Below are 26,550 nucleotides of genomic sequence, written 5' to 3' on the forward strand. Positions count from 1 at the left end.
GAAATGTTTTATATCAGGGGTCAGCAATCCTCTTCTGTACATATAGTAAATATTTTAGGCTTTGCTGATCATGTATAGTTTCTGTTGCATAATCTTTGTTTTCTTTTTTTACAACCCTTAAAAAATGTAAAAAACATTCTTAGCTCCCAGGATGTAAAAAACAGGCCAGGATGTAAAAACTTTGCCAATCCCTATTCTATATCATAATAGAAGTCTAGATTATATGGGCATATCTCTTCATCAAAATTATATATCTATGATATGAGCATTTCAATGCGTGTAATTGTACCTCAGAAATACAGAACTGCAAAATAACAACAATAATAACCAAGTTAGAGATGTGAGAGGTGGGTGGAGGTAGAGATGAAATAATAATGGTAGAATGTTGATAATTGTTGAAGTTGGGTGACGGGCATATGGAGTTTGTTTATATCATTCTGTTTATTTTGTATGTGTTTGTTATTTTCTATAATAAAAGTTTTTTAAAAGAAAAGAAAAACTTTCAGATGTAGCTGAAGCAGTACTTAAAGGGAGTTTTCTAGCTTTAAGTGACTGTACTGGAAACTAAGAAAGGTTAAAATCAACTATAAAAACTTCCAGCTCAAAAAACTAGAAAAAGAACAACAAATTAAAAGCAAAGAAACTAGAATGAAAGAAATAACCAGAATACAAATCAATGAAATAGAAAGCAGACATACAACAGAGAAAAATCAACAAAGCCAAAAGTTGATTTCTGGAAAGGATTAATAAAATTGATAATCTTCCAGCAAAACTGATCAAGAAAGAGAAAACACAAATTATCAATATCAGAAATGAAAATGGGAGCATCACTACAGATCCTAAGGCTACTTAAAAGATTGCATGAGCATATTATGTACAACTTTATGCCAGTAAGTTCGACAACATATATGGAATGGACAACTTCCTTTTAAGCCATAACTTATTGAAACAAGTATAAGAAAAAATAGAAAGTTTGAATAGTCCAATTCAAGAAATTGAATTGAATAGTACAATTCAAGAAATTGAATCTGTAATTTAAAATCTCCACACAAAGAGAAGAACAATAGGAATCTAATTAAAGAGATTCAAGCAGAGAACTGACAAGATCAGGTTTGATTTTGATTCAGATTGCAATGTGGAGAAAAGATTTGACAATGATAAAAGTGGATATGTGTAAAGACAATTGCCAGTGGTTGCCAGGGTTTAGGGGGAGGAAGGTGTGAATAGGCAGAGCATAGAGGATTTTTAGGGCATTGAAACTATTCTGTATGTTACTATAATGGTAGATACATCATTATGCATTTGTCAAAATGCATAGGATGTACTACCCTCTGAACCCTAATGTAAGCTATGGACTTTGGGTGATAATGAGGTGTCAATGTGTGCTCATGGCTGATAACAAATGTACCACTCTGGTTCAGGATGTTGATAGTGGGGGAGGCTCAATTTTTCTGTGAACCTAAAACTGCTCTAAAAACTAAACTGTCTCTTTAAAAAAAAAAACAGACAATTGCAGTAGCTCTAGTGGGTGATGATGGTGGCTTGGACCAGGATGGTAACAGTAAAAATAGAGGAAGAGAACATTGGACTTTTAAGGAAAATGGAGAAGCTCTGAAATACAGGTTGTAGAAAGTGAATTAACTAATTAAGTATTATAATGGTCTTAAAGGATAATTTTAAGGAACATTTTAAGATGGAAACAATATACCTTGTTGCATGACCTTCTGCCATAATACTCAGCTGTTCAGATGCAGGCACAAAGAAAGTTAAGAGTTAGGGTCATCCTGAATATGAGTTTTACAAGTGTGTCCAAAAAGACAGAAATAAGAATGTGTTCAAATGGTCAACTATGAAATCTAAGGTGGGCATGAAAGAAGATAAAAGAAGGGCTTGTGGGATGGGAGAAAGTAGAGGTCAGTAGACAGGAAGATCCAATGTAAACTATAGGCACAGTTGAAAGAAGAGAAGGCTATAGTCAGAGAGTGTGATGTTTGAATCTATGATTTTGGAAGTGAAGCACTTTCAGTAGCAATTATAGATAATGACAAACCCCAAGGTATAATGATAGTAGTGGATGGCCAAAGTGAAATAGAAGAGAAGATGATTAGAGATTATATGGCAAGGAACTAAATAGCCAAGGTATTAGAAGGTACAAGGAGTATGCCACTCAGTTCCAGATGATGGGAAAGAACATGAGACTGGGAGATAGATACAGCCTGATTTTCCTGAATACATCTTTGCAGAAGTTGGGACCCTAAAAGATGTTGGAAGTCATGAGTCCGTTGGCCTTCTGACTCCAGCTGTTTCCCTTTAAGGAATATCTATCTGACTGTACATGACTCCCTTCTATAGCTGGCTCACCAAGATGTGTTTTCCAGTCTGGGCCCTGATACTCAGTCCCAAAATTTTAAAATCATGAAGGCATATAGTAGGCAAAGCAGTGCTAGACTCACAGTGATAGCATCGTCAGATCCACTTCCTGCTTCATAAAAGTACTAGAAAGGAATTAGGGCCTTTCACATGGTAAATTCTGGAAAATTGGCCTTCATCCTAGAATTGAGTTGCTATCTGCACCTGACATAGTAACACAAGTTAGTAAGGGGACACAAAAAGATATCATGAGGATAATGGGAGCCAGTTTTCTAACTGTTGGGAAAAGGAGTTACAAATACAGAAAGGGAAAGGATAGAATGAACTCTGTGGCATTCAATTACAATTGGAGGTATTAGATGGATGATAAGTAGATAGATAGATATAAATGATAGATAATTGAATAAAATTAAAACCACTAGTGTAAACGTATGAATAAATAAATAAACGGTAGAGAAGGTAAGGCTCTTTCTTACAATACAGAGCCAACAAATAAACATAGAAAGAATGCTAGAGTTAGAGAATCATCAATGGATGCTAAAATTAGTAGGTAAAAATTTGATAAAAAAAACAGGATATTTATACAGACTCAAAGTATCTCTCTACAAATTATGTATTAATTACAATGAGGAAAAAATAACAGTAGCTCTACAGTGGCAAAATCTGGTAGACACCACCTAAACCAAGCAATAAGAGTTAATGTCACTAATAATGGGACAATCAACATTATGTGCTTCCTAATACAAAGCACTGAAAAGAACACTGCATCACTTCTGTAGCATTCTGGCTGAAGATGCATAACCTAAATCTAACCATGAAGAACATGGAAAAAACCCAAATTGAGGGACCATCTACAAAATAACTCAGCTGAATTCTTCAAAAAATATCAAAATAAAGAAAAACAACAACAACAACAAAAAGCTGAGACTCTGTTTCAGATTAAAGGCAACTAAAAAAACATGACAACCAACTACAATGTGTAAACGTGGATTGGAAACTGGCCTGGGGAAAAATTAGCTATAATGTATTATGACTAAAGATAAAATTAAAATATGAGCAGTAGTTTAGATAATATTACTGTATCAACGCTAAATTTTCTGATTTTGATGATTATACCATAGTTATATACAAGAATGTCTTTGTTTTTAGGAAATAAACACTGAAGTATTTAGAGGTAAAATGGCATGATGTCTACACCTTACTCTCAAATGGTTGAGAAAAAAAGAATATATAGTCATCTCTCAGTATCCACTGGGGATTTATTCCAATCCCCTGAGGATACCAAAATCCATGGACGTTGAAGTCCCTTATATAAAATGATACAGCAGTACTTTGAATTCTCCCTTGAAGTGGTTATAGTAACTTCCTGATTCCCTTATATATTTAATGATTTAAACAAAACCTTTGACATGTATTCATTTGGTATTTGTGCGAGAATCATGATTTTATCCTTTAAAAAATACTATTTAACACATAATATTGGTTGTTATCAAACAATGTAATAAATACTTGTCAACTTAAAAAAAACAAAAATAAAATAAAATAGTACAGTGGGCCCTCCATATCCGTGGGTTCTGCAGCTGCAGATTTAACCAATCTGAAGTTGGTTAAATCAAGGGGTGCAGAACACATGGATTCTGAAGGCCGTCTGTACATAAATTTATAAATAGAGAATGAAAAGCACTAGGAAAAATGTAAACAATTGCTTAATCTGGGTAGGATATACAGTAGTTCCTTGAATTATTCTTGCAGCTTTGCTGCAAGTTTGAAATTATGTCAGAATTTTAAATTACCCAAAAAAAGGTATCATGGACACACTCTACCTTGGGTCTTCTCATTTCCATACTTCTAGTTTATCAGCTCCCCCAGGTTTGGCATTGTTTGGCTCCATACTTTGGATCTAGCTCTCTGTTTAGCATCCCAGATAATCAAACCAGTGTGGAACTGCTTATTCTAGCTCTGACCTTAGTCCCCTCTTCTGGATTCATCTCTCATTATTTTTCCTTCAGCTCCAGGCATCAAAACCACATGTAAGGGAAATACCAAATCATAACATCTCATTCTGATCCATGGGGCACATTGGGTCCCTCATGGGCTGCACCTCTTCCATTTCCCCATTTCCCTTGTTTTCTCACTTGTACAGCAGTCTGGATGTAGCAGGTGTCTCATTCAATCCTATTGGATTGATTTGAACTTGCCTGATTCATAAATGTGAAGAAATATATCATTATCTTCTAGAAATCCCACTTTCATGAGTCTGAAGGAACCAGAGACAGTCTCCATAAATCTTTTATGAACTCAAAGTTCAAGGAGGAGTCAATTTTAAATGGTTTGAGAGGAAGCATCATCATCTCTGCCTTATGTACAGACTGCTTCCTTAAACAAACTATCCAAGGACTTTTTTTTTTTTTTTTTTTTTTTTTGCGGTAGGTGGGCCTCTCACTGTTGTGGCCTCTCCCGTTGAGGAGCACAGGCTCCGGATATGCAGGCTCAGCGGCCATGGCTCATGGGCCCAGTCGCTCCGCGGCATGTGGGATCTTCCCGGACCGGGGCACGAACCCGTGTCCCCTGCATCGGCAGGCAGACTCTCAACCACTGTGCCACCAGGGAAGCCCCCAGGGACTTTTTTAATATAATTGGTGGGATTGGGAAATCACCTTTTTTCTTATGTAAATAAAAATTACCAGATGACTTTTCCAGGCCTGGCAAACGGAGATTTTGAATGATTATGGGATATGTACTTAATAATAATCAGATACCTACCATTTTACAAAGAAGCTATATGTCAGGAAATATGCGAGATGCTTTACATGTATTATCTCAACCCTGGGAAGCAGACATTAATATACTCCTTTTACAAATAAGGAAAGTAAAGCTCAGCGAGTTTAGGTGACTTTCCCAAGTTAATATATCTCTTAAGTGGTAAAGCTGAGAAGTGAATCCTTCATGTCTTTCTGACTCCAGAGCCCATACTTTTGCCATTGCATCATATGGTCGTAACGAGTCAGTAGCTACCCTATAGTTTCCCTGCACTGATCTCTTAAAGGATCTTCCTAACAGCTGGTATTAGTTACTCTGGAGAAAGGATTGGTGGTTTCAGTGGGAATATATATAAGAGAGGGTTTCTCATACCATTTCAAACATATCACTTGCACTTGATTTGATGGATTTAATGTCTCCAAAATCTCCAGAGGGGAACTTTTTCAGCCACACCCAATCACCCTAGAAAGAAAAGATAAAGATTGTGGGTGAGCCTTAGTTGCCAGCAGCTTTAGAGCAATGTCCCTTCCACATGAAGAGTTTATAGTTAGACCATCAACCTAAACAAACGTTGTTCCTCCTCTCTCACCCTCCACCCCATGGACATTCTGTATTCGGAGCTAAAAAGGAGGTCACACAGAGAAGTTAAAGTTTAAAATTCCAATTAACTAAAGCAGGGAAACAATTGCAGGGATGCAGATGCCATAAAAGGAATGATACTGCTCTCTGCAACGACTTCCTTAACTAACTGCAGAAAGTGCCGGGTCATTTCACTCATTCATAGCTAAGTGATGAAGCACCAGGTTTCCTGCGATTAATGGTGATGGTTAGTGGTTGCAATTCTCACTGCCTTGAGGCGTCTATGTCGAGAGATGTAGGGCAGGAGATGTAGTACAGCAAATGTTTCCTGCATTTACCTTCATCCATTTTTCTCTTGTGGGACAGGCCATTTTGGGGGCCTGTTATGCTTTAATCATAAACTGATTGGCTTAAACATCGATTAAACATTTTTTATTTGGATGTACAAATGTACCACCATAGTAATAGGGTAATCTAGACTCTTTCAGAAGTCTATTTCTGACTTTTTAAGCACAAAACAGCTATTTCTAAGGCTGCTGTCAAGTCAAAAACAACAATTATTTTACTGTCTTCACTTTAACACCAGTGCCTGATAGATAATTTTCTTCTACGTGCATAGCCTCAAGAATTCATCAGTCACCGAGCCCTATTTAGTTTCTGTCCAGCCCAAATCTGAAAAAAGCAATACATAGATTCCCTTTTCTCTGTAATAATAATAATAATGCCTTACATTTGCACAGCGCTCTCTCCTCTTCAAAGTGCTTTCACGTCTATTACCTATAGCCCGGAGATTCCATTTCAGGCTGCACCAATTTGTCATCAAGTAGAGATAATAAAGCAGAGAGCTCTGTACAGTCAAATTCCGAGAATAAGAGAGTGTAGCCACTCTCTTATTATGGAATATATCCAGCTGTGGCACTACATCTGGAGACCAGCCGGAGGCAAAGGCTAATAATGGGAGCTGCAGGCATCTGAGTTACTTGCCGTACTGTGTGTTAGAGGGTATCTTCTGGCCAAGGAGCTCAAAACCCTTTAACTAGGAAATAGCTTCTAGAGACCTTCAGCAGCTGAACAAAACTGTGCCAGCCAGGCTCACGCCCACAAAATTCAGAAAGGTGGTCCAGGACCAGTGCCTGCCTGTAGCAGAGTGGTCAAAGTACCAAAGGCAGCTTTCCTGGTCTCTTGCCCAGCAATTCCCTGAGTGTGGCCCTAGACCAGTTACATCATAGTCACTTAGGAACTGGTTAGAAAGGCCCATTGTAAGGCCCCACAAAATCTAAAGGATTTTGCCCTTTAGAGTGATCAAAGGCTGAGGTTTAAGCTGAAAGAATAAACTCTAACTGGGAATTTACAAAGTCAGCCCATGTGTGGGTTATACACTGATGTGTATATAGTAAAGCCTTCCCAGCACCTTTGCAATTATATTACTTGGACCATGGTCACTGCTAGCCTCTATGGCACCTTTGTGCTAATTAGCAAAGGGTGCTTTCCCTCAAGTAAAAAAAATAATGTGAGAATATTATTTTGCAGCCTGTGGCAGCCCTGTGATGTTGGGCAGCAGCCCCAGCTGTATATATCTGTGCATGTACCACACTCTCGTTGACTCACACATACTCCAGACACCAGGGAAAACACTCCACTAGCAGCTTCAGTATTCTGCGTACCACCAAGCCCTGACTGCCAGGTAAGGCCTCTTTGTCAGGTCCGCCCCCTCATTCCAGAACTAGGCTGAGAGGCCAGAATCTCTTTGCTCACTCCTGCACCACTCTCATATAAGTTACTATAGGTCTACAATGTGAAGAGTACCCTCTTAGAAGTGGTTCCCTTGTGCAGTGTACAGCCTGAATATCAGTACTGGCAGCCCTGATGCTGCCTATAGCCAGTGCCTAATACCTTCTTCCTGGAGTCTGCCCTATTGCAGATATGGGTCCGCTTTCTCTCTTGCTTATTAACTTTTACAAGTAGTTAAGCAGAGTTTTTTTTCCTCCCAAATCACCAAATTTGAGGACATTATATTTAAAGGAATTGAAGCCTGAAGAGATTAAGTGACTTGCCCAAGGTCAGAAGGTTAGGTAGTAACAGAACCAAGGTCTTCCATCTCCCACTTTGTTGCTCTTTCCTCCCATGGGCTTTCTTTGGTTTGGGGGATTTGTGTGTGTTTGTTTAAAGATTTAAACAATGCTCATGAACTTTATAATCAAATGTTTATTAAGTCTGTGTGTATCCTACTTTATGAGTAATGAGGAAAAGGGAGGATATGGGCCGGTTTTATCTTTAGTGCACATGCACTATTTGTTTTGTTTTTTCTTTTAAGAGAAAGAATGATAAAATACTTCACTCATCATTCACTTTTTAATTAAGAGGAAGAAACATCAAACTCTATCCACTAAAGTTTTTAGAAGTAATTTAAAATCCATCAGTTTTGCACTAAGGCCATGTTGTATTAACTAAGAGTCAAGAGAATTAAGATCTAGACCTGGCTTTGCCTCAAATTCAGGGGTGGTCTTAGGGTAGCTACCTCTTTGGCCTGAGCCTCAGTTTCCTCACTGATAGAGCTGGATGACTTAGATGATTTCTAAGGTTCTTTTCAGCTTTGATGATCCAATTCTGAGATGAGAGAGAAAAGATGGTTGGTGCAAAGGAGAGGAGCGGAGAGAGAGCTATACGGGATATAGAAGGTGGGAAGATAGTAAAAAAAAAAAAAGGCTCTGGAAAAGAGAGATGAATGGGGAGGGTGTGCGGGGGAGAGACAGAAATGAGACAAAGAGAAAAACACAGGGAGAGGTTGAGGGACAGAAGGAGTCAGAGAATAAAGAGGGAGGATCAGTTCAGTGGGTTCTCTCTGAGTGTGTCAGGCTTGCACTACCCACCTCACCCCCTCTCCCCTAGACTGTGGCTATTAGAACAGATCCTGACACGTCCCCATTGCATCGGCCAGTCATTGCTCTTTCTCCCCAGCAGTCTGCTCAGCTGGCTTTCCTTTTACACCTCACAGAGTATCTCTGAGATAAGGGCTGATTTTCCTGTACAGTTCTGAAGGCTATGCATCTGTGTGTCCCATCAAAGTGTGAATCTGTGTCAATGTATTACAATGTTATGGCATGTCCTAAAGAAGCCTGTCCTCTGTTATTAGGTATCTGCTACTCCAGGCACGTTGTCTGGAACTTCCACACCTTCCAGTAAAAATTCTTATGAAAATTCGGTTTATGCTAAACAGAAACTAGATAATGAATCTTTAAAACACTCCTAATAGAGGGCTGTTTCAGAAGGCACACTGGACCTCTTTGTTTGGTCTGTTGATTCGATTGACTACTCCTCTCTCCCGGAGTCCTCTTTAGCTCTAGCTGGGCAGTTTTCTAGCTTCGACTGTCTTCCTTTGCACCCTGCCATCAGCCTAATCTTGACCTCATGGTGTAGTATTATTCTCACTAACACCTTCCGTTTGTGCAGATAAAGCCCTCCTTTGGCCTACACAATTCAGAAACACCCATGATCTGACTGACCAACAGCAGTCATTATGGGAACTAACTCAACTGTCTGCTTCCTTCCAAAATGAGGAAATATCTGACAGATTCTTAAAGTACAATTACATACAGATGTTTATTTTCTCCCTTCTTAATTCTACACTATCACCTTCCAGCTCCACCAAATAAAACATACCACAATTAAACACATAAATTCTTCCGCAGGATCAGAGAATCATAGCATATCCGAGCCAGAAGAGGCCTTACTCTTAGTTCAGCAATTCTCAACCCTGGCTGCACATATAGGGGAACTTTTAAAAGAAATACCAATGCCTGGGCCCACCCCATACCAAATGAATCAGAGTTACTATGCCTGGGCATAGGTATTTTTTTAAGTTTCCCACAGAGATTCTAGTGAATAGCCAAGATTAAGAATTTAGTTCAACCCCTCAATTTACAGATGAAAAACCAAGAGACTGCCATAGGTATTGAGATTTACTTCAGAATCTTAGAGATGTCAATATATTTGTAAAGCCATCAGCCCCATTCCATTTGACATTCAAAAGATTATCTTGAGATTATCTTGCCTTTGGTCTTTGAGAGAGTGGAACTGTCAATTCCCCAATACCTCAAGTTTACATTCGAATCAAATCTCCTCTTTGATTAAATTAAGTTCAAGGCAAGATCCAGAGGTTTCCTGCTCCAAATTTAAGTCAACACACTTCAGGTACACTGAGAAAATATATGCCATGCTGACCTTGGCGTTTTTATGTAGCTATAAATTATTTATCCAATGAAGGAGAGCATTCACTTGGAAAATCCAATGGTGGACAACCTAAAAACTCATTCTGGCCTGTTTTGGACTTTCTTTGTAGTTACTATTGAAGTTGAGAGTGTTTGCTGCTTTGGGGAGTATCTTCAAACAAAACAAGGAAACCATACTGGGAAGGCCTTACTTAGGAGGGACAGAAAGGCAGTCTAGTTTCCCTTTTACCCCCGGCTTAACTCTTTCCTGCTGAGAAGAAACAGTTCGTCTCTCTAACTGATGCAAGATTTGTTCTGGTTGCCAAATTCCAGTATCTTAGAACAAGGGGTTGGGGGTGGTCTCTTAAAGCTTGAAAGACAGAAATTTAAGTGAAATAAAAAGGATTTCTATTTTAGACATCAGAAGGTAACCTTTTACTGCAAGAGGAAGTACAGGCTGAGAAAAGGAAAGAAATGAATAATTTTTTTAAGATTTCAGTAATATCAGAGAATAACAGGTAAAGGAAGAACAAGCAGTATTTGAAGGGAAGAGCTTGCCCCAAGCCTTACTCTATATAAGCATGTCGCTAGACATCCCATCACAAACATTTCACTCAGGAAGTCATTTCTTCTATTATTATATCTATGTCTTCTGGAATGAGTGACATGGTTAGGTGTTTGGGCCTCACGAACTTTTTTCCGCATTCATAGTAAATACATGGTGTTGAAAGATCAATGAAGTTGGAAGTAAGTAGATTAGTTGCCGAGGAAAATCATCATCAAAAATGTCAACCAAACAAGTCTGTAAGGGAATAATGGACAAAAAGACTTATCAAAAGGAAAGACTTACCAAAAGCCTCAATATTTTGGCACAAAGACTAAGTAAGTCCTACGTCACTGCCTCATTTTAAAACCCAAGAAGGCAGCAGATTAGATAGCTGTTGGATATCCTACCTCATAAATCGCTATGTTGGAGTTTTCATAGGTGGCTGGAGTTAGGCTCCCTGAAGAAAAGGAGAGCCTTGGGGACCTTCCACTTTGGACCTCCGATGTGATCTGGAAGCTTACATTGGCACAACTTCCTCTCTGTGAAAGGATTAGAAAAGAAAGTTTATGAACAAAATTACCATGATTAAGGACAGAGCATTGAGCTATGGTATAGACACTATGCTTACATGGTATTTTTTCTTTTTTAATTCCTAAGAGAGTAACTCTATGAGTTGAGCTCTATAAACATGAGATTGATTAACTTTTCCTATCCCCAGCATTTTTTTATCCTAGGATTGGTTCTGTGCTTCACCTCCGTATACCACAATTCACCTCCATATACCACAAAAGAAAGGCAAAGCTTTGCAGATATTTCCATCTCCTAGAGAAGATTAGAAGGCAAAGCTTTGCAGATATTTCCATCTCCTAGAGAAGATTAGAGCCGTGGATTTGGGGGGACAAGAAAGAACACCTGTCATAACTTAATTTGGGACCCTCATTTTATAGACAAAAATGAGAAAAAGATGAGAATCTAACATTTTGAAAAAATCAATAGGAAAATTAGGACAGAATCCCACTGTTCTGGCTCTTAGGCCTAGCTCTTTATGTTATACCATCTTGAATGGCCTACTTTTTTGTGCAGGCAAGATTAATGACAGAAGATATCTCAGAAAGCTATAAGATTACCATTACCACGGAGAGTGAGAAGATCATCTGCCCATGATTTATAAGTCTGAGGTTTAAATAGGCCAAATTTCTTATTCCTTTATTTGTTAATTAGTACACATATGTCTGATAAGAGAGGGCTAGGAAGTGTACAGTTGAATGACAAAAGGAAGGGTTATCTCCAATCTGTGTTAACTTTTAAAATTGAACATCTTCAACTGAACTTAATATCTTCAACTGAACCAACAGACGTACTTCATATGAAGAAATAATAAGTCAACAAGTTCCTCATATCCTTCTCCAAGTCTCTAAATATGCCTTTCTTAAAATTATAGCAATTCAGAGTTAGCAGTTACATTTGGTATTGTCTAGGCCATTCCCTACCACCAACTCCCACACTCTCATTTTACAATGAAGAAACAGAAACCTAGAGAGGGACTCAGGGACTGGAAGAGGAATGTAGATGTTATATTTCCGGTCTTGTGTTCTTTGTACCACATCATGCTTTGTTTCACTTTTGCTTGCCAATAAAAATTAATCTTAAGTAGTTTCACACACTCTGTCCTTAACAGTCTTTGATAAATGGAAGATCACCAGTTGATTTAGCCCTGAGTTCAGTTCATTCTACCAAGACAAGACTATCACAAAGCTCCAAGGCAATAATAAACTATACTTAGCCCCTAATGTGTTGAAGTCCCAACAGCTCAAGATTCAGACAAGGTGGAAAACTTGACTCTTCACATAACCCTTGCATCAACCTGAACTCTCCTCAACAGAGTAAGGCCAGAGAGGAATCCACTTCCCTTTCATTCTTTATTTTCATATCTCAGCAGGAGCACCTAGATCTCTATATTGAGATATAAACCTCTCCATGAAGAGCAAAGGAGAAAGCAAGAGAATCTGCCAAAATCCACATATATTTGAGCTTCAGCTTCACTTTCTTCTAAAAACTTCCTTTCCTGACCTGACTTCTACTGACCTGCCAATTTTTCTAGACTGAATTAAATTTTTATTCACCAAGAGTTTACACTTTCAGACATTCCATTTGGATGGAATTCTTGGCTTGGCTTCTTGACTGATTAGACACAGCCAGCTGCAAGTTTGTGACTACACAGCAGTTAAGGAAAATATATGCTCCCCTTATCTTCTTCCATCAGAACCCATGGTACAAGCCAAGTGCCAAAAAGGATCTGGAGGCCAAGGGCTATGTTCTTCTAGGTAATGCCATCCCTTTCCACCTGGGCCAATGTAGCAAAGAAAAAAGGAGAAGAAGAAGAAGAAGAAGAAGAAAAAGAAGAAGAAGAAGAAGAAGAAGAAGAAGCAGCCCTGTAAGGCTATCTATCCCTGTTGCTATTAATTTTTATCACTCATATGGTGAGAAGTGGTGATGACTATTTTTTTTAACTCACCTTATGTCAGAATTTATGCACAAGTGAAAGAAAAGATCTATTATCATGAACAAGATTTTAAAACCTTAGGCACTTTGCTCATCTGAAGGTAGCACTATTCTGCTATTTATGGTGATTTTGTGAGAACTGGTATGAAACCCAAATATATTTTGTGTCTCAGTAGGAAAGAGAGAAGGCATAGGTGGAGAAGGTTTTATATTTACTGGACTACTGCAAGGCCTATAAAAAGGAGAGGCTAATTCAGTCCAAAACTGAGCTATGTTTATTGTTTTGACACTTTAGACCCAAAACATCTAGTTATATTGAATATGACAAATCGAGACAAATTCCACCACCTGAGTTCCAGTGTCCTCTGGTGGCTTCAAAAATAGAGACTAACATCAATACGTTTTGATGGCATAAGGGCAGAATGTAGCTTTCAGCCACAGTGATCATTTTGGCATTCAGCAACACATTTCCAGGAACATGATATCAACCTTACAAAAGGATCTGGTGATTTAAACAAGTAAGAGTTAGGGTTGTAATTGAGACTTAAAGCAAACAGCTGAACTTTTTATTTGATTCCAAATGCACAGGGTATCATCATGTAAATCCACTCTCACCCAGCCAACTAGTTAAAGCATACCTTTTAGTGTCACATTTAGGCAAGTGATCAGTTCTGTCACAGAGATAATTAATTCTCAGATCTGGTATGCTGGTGTAGCAAAAGTAAATAGCACATAAGAACAATGTGAGGTGTGGGAATCCTCTCCCTACACCCTGCCAGCACCATACAAGAATTTGCAAAGACTAATGTCTTTATTTTGACCATATATACTGGGTACAAAGAGGCACAGTCTCCTACTACTAGCTGCATTGGACAAAACTCTTCCCTAGGGCTTCCCTGGTGGCGCAGTGGTTGAGAGTCCGCCTGCCGATGCAGGGGACACGGGTTCGTGCCCCGGTCCGCGAAGATCCCACATGCCGCGGAATGGCTGGGCCTGTGAGCCACGGCCGATGAGCCTGTGCGTCCGGAGCCTGTGCTCCGCAATGGGAGAGGCCACAGCAGTGAGAGGCCCGCGTACCACAAAAAACAAACAAAAAAACAAAAAAAAACCTCTTCCCTACACATTTTCTTTTCCAAGCTCTTGTTTGTGCTGTTTTCTCTGCCTAGGAGGCCTATAGGGGTGAGGCAGGTAATATAAATTGATGAAATAAGTTGAGTATAAGACAATAGAGAGTGATGGGAACTGTGTCAAACTGCAGACATCGTTTTTGCAAATTCTTCCCAAAATGGCAACTACTGAAGAGTTTCAGCCAGTTGCCACAATGATGCCCAAAGTTGATAGATCTTCCAACCTATAAAGAACACCCAGAAATCCAGGTTTCTATGTATAATCTCACAATTCCAAAATTCTGGCTACAATTTTTTAAAACCATAAAGGTCAGACAAAAGTGGTTACCAGTTTGTGACCTGGGACCTAGACAAATCCTCTCCCGCCTTCTTTAAGACCTAGATTCGGTGCTGGGTCTCTGAGAAGACTTCCTCCACTGATCTATCTCCTCTTAAGTTCTACCATATTTCTAGTGTCCTTTGTGCAATATGGCATCTACCAACTCGTACGGTATGATGTGTCTCTCTGACTTGACTGTAATCTCCATGAAGGCAGGGACTACATGCCATCTCTTACAAAGCCTAGCCCAAGGCCAGGACATAGTGGCAGGCACTCAGTGAAAATAGCCAATTACAACACAATCACAATCAGAAGAGAACACCTGGTGACACTTACCTTTCTTTCACTAGTTGATTCATTCACCACTTTTAAGAGCACCTATTACACTATCAGCACCACATCAGGTGCTATGAGCTAACATTAAAACAAAAAAGATGTACCTCCACCGTTGAGGAACTAGCAATCACATGTTGAGTCCAAATGTACAAAAAACGGCTATATGAAGGCAAAGCTACACTATTGCTCAAAGTCCGCTGCATCACTTTCTCAAAACTAAGACAGCACTATCCAATAGAAATGTAACATGAGCCACATATGTACTTTTAAGTTTTCTAGTAGTCACATTAAAAAACCTAAAAAGAAACAGATGAGGTTAATTTTAGTAATATACTTTATTTAACCCAATATATCTGAAGTATTATCATTTTGACATGTCATTAATATATTTTAAAATTTTAATGAGATATTTTACATTTATACTGTCTTCTAAGTCCAACGTGTATTTTACTCTTACAGCACATCTCAGTTCAGGCTAGCTACATGCCAACTGCCCAATAGTTATTTGTGGCGTGTGGATGCCAGCTTGGGCCGTGCAGTAAGAGAAAGGGATGCTCCTTACCTTACTGCCAAAGTGGGGATTGATAAACGTCACATCCTCCAAAGTCAGTAGAATTCTGTTGGGTCCTTTAATCAACTGGATTTTATTTATACGACGTCTGAAACAAGCATACAATCAGAAGGTCACAGGGGGCTGAATGTTTTGCAAACCAGGGGTAAATTTGCCCTATGATAGAAGTTAAAAAAATATACAAGATAGGGCTTCCCTGGTGGCGCAATGGTTGAGAGTCCGCCTGCCGATGCAGGGGACACGGGTTCGTGCCCCGGTCCGGGAAGATCCCACATGCTGTGGAGCGGCTAGGCCCGTGAGCCATGGCCGCTGAGCCTGCGCATCCAGAGCCTGTGCTCCACAACGGGAGAGGCCACAACAGTGAGAGGCCCGCGTACCACACACACACACACACAAATATATATATATATATATATATATATATATATATATATATATACACACACACACACACAAGATAATTGAGAGAATAACCACACATAGATGTTTACCACAGTATCCACAGCAAAGAGAGAGAACGAGCCTGGTCCTCATAACTTGCAATGTTAGAAAGACCAAAAGAGAAAAGTGAAAATGCTTTTAAAGAGGTATCAAAAGGGAAAGTGCTGCATGGGGATGGTATCTCAGACTAATAAAACAGTGATTCCACATCAAGGGTACATTCAAAACACCACCTCTGAATATTTTTAAAGAACTCAACACCTTTTCTCATATGCCATAGTATATATTCTGATAATACCAAGGCCAAGGATTATTAATCTCCATTTTACAAATACAAAAAACACATTAAAGAAACAAAACAAAATTAAGAAAATTATGTGAGATCCCATAGCCTGAGGCAGAGCTGGGACTTGAATCCTTGGTGTCTGGCTGTGGGCCCAGATTTCTGCCCACAAGACCACTTGTCTTGCAAAGTTGCATCTGTATGTTGCCAAAGCAACAGGTTGAAAAGTGGAAAAATTCAATCAGTTGGTTGCTTTGTCTACATGATTCCAAACAAGTGGGCTGACTGAGATTTTTTTCCTTTGACTGAATTGGTCTCTTGTTTAAAGATTCTTGTCTCACAGTTTAAACCTGATTCTCTCCAAACATGCCCATTAATTTGCAGTGAATGCAATTATTTCTTACAAATCAATTACTAGACACATAGGAGTTTATGATGCCTACCCACACAGCCAGGTGGGTCCTCAGTTGAGCTAACTGAGCAACCTGAGGACCTGAAGGGAACCTTGGATTAGTCCATGTGGTTGTTTTGTTCTGTTTTGGCTTGGGGGCTCTGATAGCTACAGTTTGGCTTCACTTTTTCCACAACCCCTTAATGGTCACCCTGTGGAATGTATTAAAGCCGACAGCCAGAATGGGGAAAACAACCACTGAATGAAAATGCTTTGTCAACTTGCTCTAAGAAGTCTACAGTGTCACTGTAGCTTTAAGTACCGGCAACCCAGACAGTTTTTCTCAGTGATTCTACTGATTTGTAAACAAACAATTAATGTGTTTCTAATTGTCTGCCAACAAATATGTCCCTTATCACTGTGGGAGCTGCTGCCCTGCAGAGAAAATTAAAAGAGCCCTGTAGTGAATTCTTGGGTAGAGCACATGAATCTTTTGGCAAAGTAAAGCATCACTCCCTAACTTATCTATTTCATATGCACAGTGAATTGTCTTAAAACAAGCACACCTGTAAAAATAATCATGCTACAGAATACACTCTAGTAGAAAAAAAAAACTGGACTCTCAATCCAGAGACCTGGGGTGTAGTGCAGATTCTGTCATTAATTAGCCAGATTACCTTGGATAAATAATTTAACCTCTTCATGCCCCAGTGTCCTCATCTATCTAGCCAGATAATAGTCCTTGCATTACTCGCATTATAGAGTTGTTTTGAAAATCAAATGAGATAATATATGTGAAAGTGCTCCGAAGAGCGCGAAGCACTATGAAAGTATAAGAGCTCATTATTTTCATTATCATCATTAGTATTACAGAGCACGGGAGAGCTTTATAGAAAGGCGAGGCAATCTGGTTCAGAGTAGGGAGAAAGGAGGAGTTCAAAGAATCCTTTGTTTTGGGGTGGTTGGGTTCTTTGCACGTCTTTCTTTCTGAAGAAAAAAAAAACTTAAACAATCAAAACACAGAGAAAAGGAAGGAACAGAGAGCCACTCTCCTGCAAGTAATCACCATCTATTACAGAAACTCATCAGCCGCTCAGCTCTTCTGATTGCAGCCACGGTGGGCAGAGAGAGGGAGGAAGGCATCAGAGACAGGGCATCTTTTGTGCTTTGTTAACTGAAGAACCAAGGCCCAAGTGACTCTGGGAAATGATATGCCTCTCTCCCATCTCTGAGGTTTCTGTGACCACTTGAAGTACCAATTGTCTCAAACTCATTTTCCTCTCCAATCATTTTCCTCTCCAGTCTTCTTTGCCCTTCAGCCCACAAGATCCAAACAACCCCCCCATGACTTTTTTTTTCTTTTTTTCCTTCCCTTCCTGAGAATTGCAGGTTAGGCTCACTCTAAGCCCAAAAAACCAGTCCATTCCATGGGAAAGACCAGTGAGATCAGTCATTTGGGGGAGAGTGTGGGGGGGACTGACAAATAAACAGCTAAGTGACTCCATTTTCCACCTTGCCATGGCATCTTCTGGCATTGGGGAACCAGAGCCTATTACTCTTCAAATCTCCCTAGAGGGGGAAGATTTTGATTGGAGGGCATTTATTTTCACTAAGTATCTCATGATGTTAATTAAATACTTTATTCTTTGGCAGCAGCTAAAGACATTAAATTTCTGTTCTGAGCAGAGATATGTCACAGTCATAGAAATTGAAAGAAAAACTTCCTTTGAACTACACTACTGTCTTTATCAAGTGTGCTTTAACAATGCATAAGCTACCTACTACTTTGTGTGGCTTTATCAAGTTCCTAATACTGGGGAGATGGGTAATAGTGTTTTTTCATAGCGATGCTAACATTCTAACACTAAGAGTAACACCTGTTATAGTTTCAATCCAGGATTTTGCAGACTCATTAGAACATCAGAGCTGGAAGGGCTCTTAAAGATCATCTAATCCAATTCCTTCATTTTACAAATGAGAAAATTCTGGCCAAGAGAGATTTAGTGTCTTGTCCAAATTTACACAGCTACTGGGGCTTCCCTGGTGGCACAGTGGTTGAGAGTCCACCTGCCGATGCAGGGGACACGAGTCGTGCCCCAGTCCAGGAAGATCCCACATGCCGCGGAGCGGCTGGGCCCGTGAGCCATGGACACTGAGCCTGCGCGTCTGGAGCCTGTGCTCCGCAATGGGAGAGGCCACAATAGTGAGAGGCCCGCGTACCGCACAAAAAAAAAAAAAAAAAATTACGCAGCTACTTAATACACTCTAGACACTTTTTTTCTTGGAATTTTCCAGAATAGCTCCACTCCAATCCCTCCCAAGTTCTTGTCATATTGTTGTTAGGACCACCCACAAAGAGATAACAAAGGTGTGGTTTGCAGGGTGGAAAGGGTAAAGTGGGAGGGGTATGGCTGATTTCATTTTTCATTTTTCCCAAATCATCCTAATGTGGGGAGGATCCAACTGTTAAAATGCAAAGATTATAAGAAAGAGGTGTCATATTAAGCCATCTTCACCCATTTATCCCTGATCCTGAATTAGTTCATCAGAGTAGTTGCTCATGTATTAAATGATCTGAGGGAGATAAATAAGGACTTGATGATGTTGATGATCAGCTAGGATAGTTTTTGTCCAAGGAAGAAGGACAGTAAAAATCTGGAATATGATACCCTGGGCAAAAGAGATTACTGTCAAAGTGAGGATCCTGGGCTCCCAACAATCAGCAGGAGAGTCCCACGTGCTTGGGAAGGAGATGAGATTTACTGTTTCTTGAGCACCTACTGTGAGTCAGGTATTGTTCTAGGTACAATACTTGCTTCAGTTTATTTAATCCCCACTGCAGTCCTGTGAATTAATACCATTATTCCTAAATCTTAGATTCTAGCCAAAGTCTGCCTAATTCTTGGAATTTGTTAAAATATCCCAGTCCATACCATTTGAGGAAGGAAGTGCTTATAGGAGACTCTGCCAGTGGAAAAGGGAGCACAGCTAGAGAGTAGGCAGGCCCTAAGGTACTAGTTCTCTTATTTCACGATAGTGTTGAGAGCCAGATCTACTCACAGGCGACAACACTGACAACACAGCTGAGGAAGTTATTCTTGGCATCGTGAAAACACTTCACTCTAAATGGGGCTGGTAGGGATGGTAAATCACTACGGAAAAAAGAAAATCAGTGGGTCATGTAATGAGGCAATTGTACTGAAACATGACTTCCCAGAAATCAATATTAACAAGGCTATAATGGGCTTGTGTTTTATATACAAAAAGAAAAAAATGTACCTTATAAAGTAAGCAAATCCATTAATAGACAGCAGGGCTATAAGCAAGGCAAGGCAGACCATCACAGCAAAGGCAGGGTCTATGCCTGCAGAGAGGAAGAGGAAGAGGAAGAATGGCATCAGAAAGAGGCTGTAAATAAAGGGCACCACTGAGCGACTCCTCGTGCTTTCTGGTGACTCTAAAATCAAGCTACATCTACCTAACTTAATTCTATTTTTCTCCAGCACAGTCTGTCTTGTTGACTTTATGGACACAGAAAGCAATTTCACTGTTCTGAAGAAAAACCACTCACCACTCTGACAATAACAAATCACATGAATTAAGGCTGACCTGGGTGTTTCTTGGAGAAAAAAAAGTCCACGAATGGAAAACTTTGAGTACTTTAATTTAAGTTGGACAGCAATAGAGTTCTTGAGAATAAATATGTTAGCTCACCTGTGAAGGGTATTATGTTGGCTTCATAAAATAAAAGACCTTTTTAATTCACCTGAGGCCATAGACCTTGTGAGTTATAGATGAAAAACGTAACACTTGTCCTTCAGGGGTAAGTCTGTTTTTGATAATTAATGTTTTCACTAGGATGTAAATTGTCCTCTGTAAAATCTAAGTATCTGGATAGATTACTAAGATTTCAGAGGGAAATATATGATGAGGCAAGTAAAGAGGTAGCTGGGTATGTCATGCTAAAACAAAATAGAAGTTGAAGTCTATTTCAAATAGATGCATTTGGTTTTAGAAGGGTGTGGGGTACACTTGCATAGGAATAGTATAGATCCTTCCAAATTTCCCCTCTGGCTCTCAGAGATTGGATGGAGTTTCCCCTCTTCCACAAACTAGAGGAGTTCCATCAGTCAATCAAATGCAAGTATTCATGGGATGACAACTGTGTTGGGTGGTTGGAGGGTATAAGAATTATTAGCTTGGAAAAGAAGAAGTAAAGCTGTCACTGTTTGCAGATGACATGATACTATACATAGAGAATCCTAAAGATGCTACCAGAAAACTACTAGAGTTAATCAATGAATTTGGTAAAGTTGCAGGATACAAAATTAATGCACAGAAATCTCTGGCATTCCTATATACTGATGATGAAAAATCTGAAAGTGAAATCAAGAAAACACTCCCATTTACCATTGCAACAAAAAGAATAAAATATCTAGGAATAAACCTACCTAAGGAGACCAAAGACCTGTATGCAGAAAATTATAAGACACTGATGAAAGAAATTAAAGATGATACAAATAGATGGAGAGATGTACCATGTTCTTGGATTGGAAGAATCAACATTGTGAAAATGAATCTACTACCCAAAGCAATCTACAGGTTCAGTGCAATCCCTATCAAACTACCACTGGCATTTTTCACAGAACTAGAACAAAAAATTTCACAATTTGTATGGAAACACAAAAGACCCCGAATAGCCAAAGCAATCTTGAGAACGAAAAATGGAGCTGGAGGAATCAGGCTCCCTGACTTCAGACTATACTACAAAGCTACAGTAATCAAGACAGTATGGTACTGGCACAAAAACAGAAAGATAGATCAATGGAACAGGATAGAAAGCCCAGAGTTAAACGCACGGACATATGGTCACCTTATCTTTGATAAAGGAGGCAGGAATGTACAGTGGAGAAAGGACAGTCTCTTCAATAAGTGGTGCTGGGAAAACTGGATAGGGACATGTAAAAGTATGAGATTAGATCACTCCCTAACACCATACACAAAAATAAGCTCAAAATGGATTAAAGACCTAAATGTAAGGCCAGACACTATCAAACTCTTAGAGGAAAACATAGGCAGAACACTCTATGACATAAATCACAGCAAGATCCTTTTTGACCCACCTCCTAGAGAAATGGAAATAAAGACAAAAATAAACACATGGGACCTAATGAAACTTAAAAGCTTTTGCACAGCAAAGGAAACCATAAACAAGACCAAAAGACAACCCTCAGAATGGGAGAAAATATTTGCAAATGAAGCAACTGACAAAGGATTAATCTCCAAAATTTATAAGCAGCTCATGCAGCTCAATAACAAAAAAACAAACAACCCAATCCAAAAATGGGCAGAAGACCTAAATAGACATTTCTCCACAGAAGATATACAGACTGCCAACAAACACATGAAAGGATGCTCAACATCTTTACTCATTAGAGAGATGCAAATCAAAACTACAATGAGATATCATCTCACACCAGTCAGAATGGCCATCATCAAAAAATCTAGAAACAATAAATGCTGGAGAGGGTGTGGAAAAAAGGGAACACTCTTGCACTGCTGGTGGGAATGTGAATTGGTACAGCCGCTATGGAGAACGGTATGGAGGTTCCTTAAAAAACTACAAATAGAACTACCATATGACCCAGCAATCCCACTACTGGGCATATACCCTGAGAAAACCATAATTCAAAAAGAGACATGTACCAAAATATTCATAGCAGCCCTATTTACAATAGCCCGGAGATGGAAACAACCTAAGTGTCCATCATCGGATGAATGGATAAAGAAGATGTGGCACATATATACAATGGAATATTACTCAGCCATAAAAGGAAATGAAATTGAGCTATTTGTAATGAGGTGGATAGACCTAGAGTCTGTCATACAGAGTGAAGTAAGTCATAAAGAGAAAGACAAATACTGTATGCTAACACATATATATGGAATTTAAGAAAAAAAATGTCATGAAGAACATAGGGGTAAGACAGGAATAAAGACACAGACCTACTAGAGAATGGACTTGAGGATATGGGGAGGGGGAAGGGTAAGCTGTGACAAAGTGAAAGAGCAGCATGGACATATATAAACTACCAAACGTGAGGTAGATAGCTAGTGGGAAGCAGCCGCATAGCACAGGGAGATCAGCTCGGTACTTTGTGACCGCCTGGAGGGGTGGGATAGGGAGGGTGGGAGGGAGACGCAAAAGGGAGGGGATATGGAAACATATGTATATGTATAACTGATTAAATTTGTTATAAAGCAAAAAAATAAAATAAAATTAAAAAAAAAAAGAATTATTAGCTCTGGTCCCTGCCCTCAAGGAGCAGTCCATTTGGGAGGAAGAGACACAATCAATACACAAGAAACAACTGAAAAGCAATTTTGTGCTAAGCTGTGAGGTACAGACTTTTAGTTCAACAGGAGTTCAGAGAGGAGAGGGTGGAAAATGGTATTTCTGTGGTGGAACCTGATTGAAAGGATTTGGATACATCAAGGGAAGGACAGGTGAATTTTCTAGCAGGGGGAACAGTCACAGATCACAGCCTACAAAAGACCAAGAAAAAGCATCATGCCTTCCTCTTATTAGAAAAACCTCTTTGGGAGTGGGATCCTTTTAAAAACAGGTGGGGGGGCTTTTAAATTGTGGATGGTTATTCAAGGTTGCAAATCAAATATTATTGTCCTTATTATTTTAAATTAACTATGTAGAGTGCCAAGATGTTTATGTCACCTAAATGCAAATGATTGATTCTATGAGTGTCCCAATATAAAAATATGCCTTCTCCTAAAGAGGTTCCCTGTAACCCAAGCTGAGCCAAATTGACTACCATTGATTTTCCATTCCTTACCTCCTTGGCAGATCTTCCCTTCTGCAAACCAGCATTTTGCATCTGCTTGAGGGGGCCTGCCACCAGGGAAGTGAATTGGGGTTTCTCTGAATCGTAGGAGCTCTGTTTCCATGTCCACAGTGTAAGTACTGTGGAGTTCCCATTCTTTCCAGTTGGTGTCCAGGATTACATATTCTGAAATTCCATTTCCATTTGAATCTGTCCTTATCAACTGGTTGAATCCATAGAACTTCATGTTTCTGGAATGCTGAACCAGGCTGGCAGCACTAGCCCGTCCATTTTCTTTCATAGCATTATTCATGGCTTGTGCGATAAAGTAAATTGAATTGTAGATGGTTCCAAACAACGGTGAAACCTATTTTTAAAAATTACAATTATCTTGAGCCCTAGTCACCCTAGAGCAATCTCAGAGTGTATTCCAAGCCTGTGTTCATTATTAAGGGCTGCATGTCTGAGTGGAGGTGAGCTATGAAGACCCGGGGGGGGGGGAAAAAACAATTGTTTCTCAGGACTTGCTTGGTTTCTCCCCTGAATTTTTCTGTTTTTCTCCCCCAGGTCTTCACATCTTTAAATATATCAAATATGACAATTTTATGAGCAAATCAAGTCATACACAATATATTTTTATGCTCCTAAACTAAGATAGTGATTTAGAGTTATAAAGGGCACTAAAAAAAAAATAGTATGAAATAGACAAGAGGCACACAAAGGAAATTGACCAGGTCAATTACTAGGGCATTATGCAGGGTAAAATCATGCGGTACGCGGGCCTCTCACTGTTGTGGCCTCTCCCGTTGCGGAGCAACAGGCTCCGGACACGCAGGCTCAGCGGCCATGGCTCACTGGCCCAGCCGCTCCGCGGCATGTGGGATCTTCACGGACCGGGGCACGAACCCGTGTCCCCTGCATTGGCAGGCAGACTCTCAACCACTGCACCACCAGGGAAGCCTGGTAAAATCATTTGGTTGGCACTACTAGAGTGGTAGGTGTATGTGGTAAGACTATAAATAATGTGCCTCCACAGTCCAGGTCTGTCCCGACTTAGTTCAGAATGGCTATTCTCCAAGACACGTGCTCCCCAGAGAAAGTGAACAAGTTCAAAATGGCTATTCTCCTAGACACATGCTCCCCAGAGAAAGTGAACACTAGAATACAGTTTTAAACATATACCCCAACTCATACACATGCAGACATGCAGACATGCACACTGACACACACACCCACAAATACAGAGCCAAATGTTGTTGTGTATGGAGAAAGTAGGTTTTAATCAAGAAATCCCATATCCTATTGCTGTGCAAAGTGGCAAAGTTTTGGTGAGAAGCCACTGTAAAGCAACAAGGCTGCTACAATGGACAGCATGACTCTTCCTCTCATATAAATATGGTAAAAGCAACAGCATTTGTGTCCTGTGTCTGATACCCTGCTCATTAACCTGGTAAGTTTATTTTTGGAACAAACCTTGTATCCTTTTTCCAAAAAGGTGGGGAAGAAGAGCAAATGATCCATCCATGCTTCCTCCCACACTGGCCATGGCTTCGTGGCTTTTCAGAACATTTCACTTCTAGGATGGAGTTCAAGAAAGCTATGGTCATGCCATTTTACTGAGCTTCATGGAAAGCTGATACTTGTTACTTTGGTTTCACAAGGTCTAGAAAGCTATCCTCCTGTAACAATCTGCATCTGAATAAAAGGGTTTAAAATTGAGTGAAACATTTCTGTGTTAGAAATACAAGTCAAGATGCAGAGTGGTGTAGCAGCTAGCAAAACACTGCCATGCCTTGTAAATGTAGAGCAGAGGGTTTTCAACCCTGGCTTCACATTAGAATTACCTGAGGAATGTCAGAAATACTAATGCCAAACACAACCCAGCCAACAAAATGAGACACTTTAGGTTAGGAACCCAGTAATCAGTATTATGAAAAGCTCCCCAGGGATTCTAAAATTCATACAGGGTTCAAGACCAACAGTATAGAAGAAGACACACTGGCCTGGGGTCTTTTCCTAATGCCAGTATGTTGGGTGAGTTACTTATTCCCTCTCTCTGGACTTCAGTTTCTTCCTCTCTAAAATGAGGATATAGAATCATGAATGTCTAAACCTTGGGAGTCATCTGGTCTAGCTATCTTACTTCCTAGATATGAAAGAGAGACCCAAAGAAGTTAAGTGATTTGTCAAGGTCGATTAGCAAACACTTGGTCCTGTCCAAAATAGTCATAAGATTTTGGTCCATGCCAAAATGTCCTTGAGATTTGGTCATATTTAGTCCTATCCAAAATGTCCATAAGACATTTGGTCCACACCAAAAGGTCCTGGAAATTTGGTCCTACCCAAAATGTCCATGAGCATATTTGGTCCATGCCAAATGGTTTTGGAGAGGACCAAATATCAAGGAACTTTTGGCATGGACCAAATGTCTTATGGACCAAATGTTGATGGACGTTTTGGTCAAGACCAAATATCAAGGACTTTTTGGTGTGGACCAAATGTCTTATGGATATTTGGGACAGGATCAGATGTCCTGCAGTGGTCATGGTCACTCACCTAGGCATAAAATCAGGACTAGAACCCAAGTCTCTTGGTTCTTAGTTTATTTTAGCATTCTTGATTGAAATAGATGTTCTCTGTGGTCTCCTCTAGTCCAAACTCCTGTGAAACTTCCTAAATCTTGATCTAGTCCAGGGAGCAAATTGAGCTTGCAGACTTTTTTGTTTGGTTTGTTTATAGTTTCTTCTTAATTTCTCTGATCTTTTAACATTGGCGTGCTGCACAGCTCAGTCCTTGGTCCTCCTCTCTATCTACACTCACTCGCTTGGTGATCTCTTCTGCTCTCATGGCTTTAAATACCACTCTATGCCATAAATGTCAGGTTTACACTTCCAGTTATGACCTGTTTCCTAAATTCCAGAGTCATATAGTCAACTGCTTACTTGGTATCTCTACTTAAATATTAAGTTTCAGTGTACCCAGAACCAAACTCCTGATCTTTACCCCAAATCTTCATGCTCCATTTATGAGTCTTTCCCATTTTTGTTAAAAGCTACTCCATTCTTCCAGTTGTTCAGGCCAAAGACCTTGCCCCAGTAACAGAGCATCTAATAGCAGAGCAGAAATCAACATCTCAGTCTCCTGTGTTTTATTCCAATGATCTCCCTTCACCACCCTGCTTTAACACACACTATAGATATAGGCATGGTGAATGGATGACATGTGCTGCCACTAAGGCATCCACACTTAGTTGCCTAGCACACACTGAGGTCCCTTC

The 26,550-nt window shown here is 39.7% G+C and overlaps 1 protein-coding gene across 1 annotated transcript in view; it reads right to left on the reverse strand.

Annotated features, from left to right (window-relative positions):
- The window catches only part of GUCY2F (guanylate cyclase 2F, retinal), a gene marked incomplete at both ends in the record, with an annotated part of 84,920 nt that overhangs the window by 39,139 nt on the left and 19,231 nt on the right, over nt 1–26,550 (reverse strand). The window contains 5 exons of the mRNA XM_082609314.1: nt 5,503–5,592; nt 10,872–11,003; nt 15,311–15,407; nt 19,714–19,798; nt 23,286–23,640. Of these exons, the coding sequence (XP_082465440.1) occupies nt 5,503–5,592; nt 10,872–11,003; nt 15,311–15,407; nt 19,714–19,798; nt 23,286–23,640 (759 nt within the window). The remainder of the gene's footprint in view (nt 1–5,502; nt 5,593–10,871; nt 11,004–15,310; nt 15,408–19,713; nt 19,799–23,285; nt 23,641–26,550) is intronic.

Source organism: Mesoplodon mirus (assembly GCF_964341445.2).
Source record: "Mesoplodon mirus genome assembly, chromosome: X".
Classification (NCBI taxonomy): Eukaryota; Metazoa; Chordata; class Mammalia; order Artiodactyla; family Ziphiidae; genus Mesoplodon; species Mesoplodon mirus.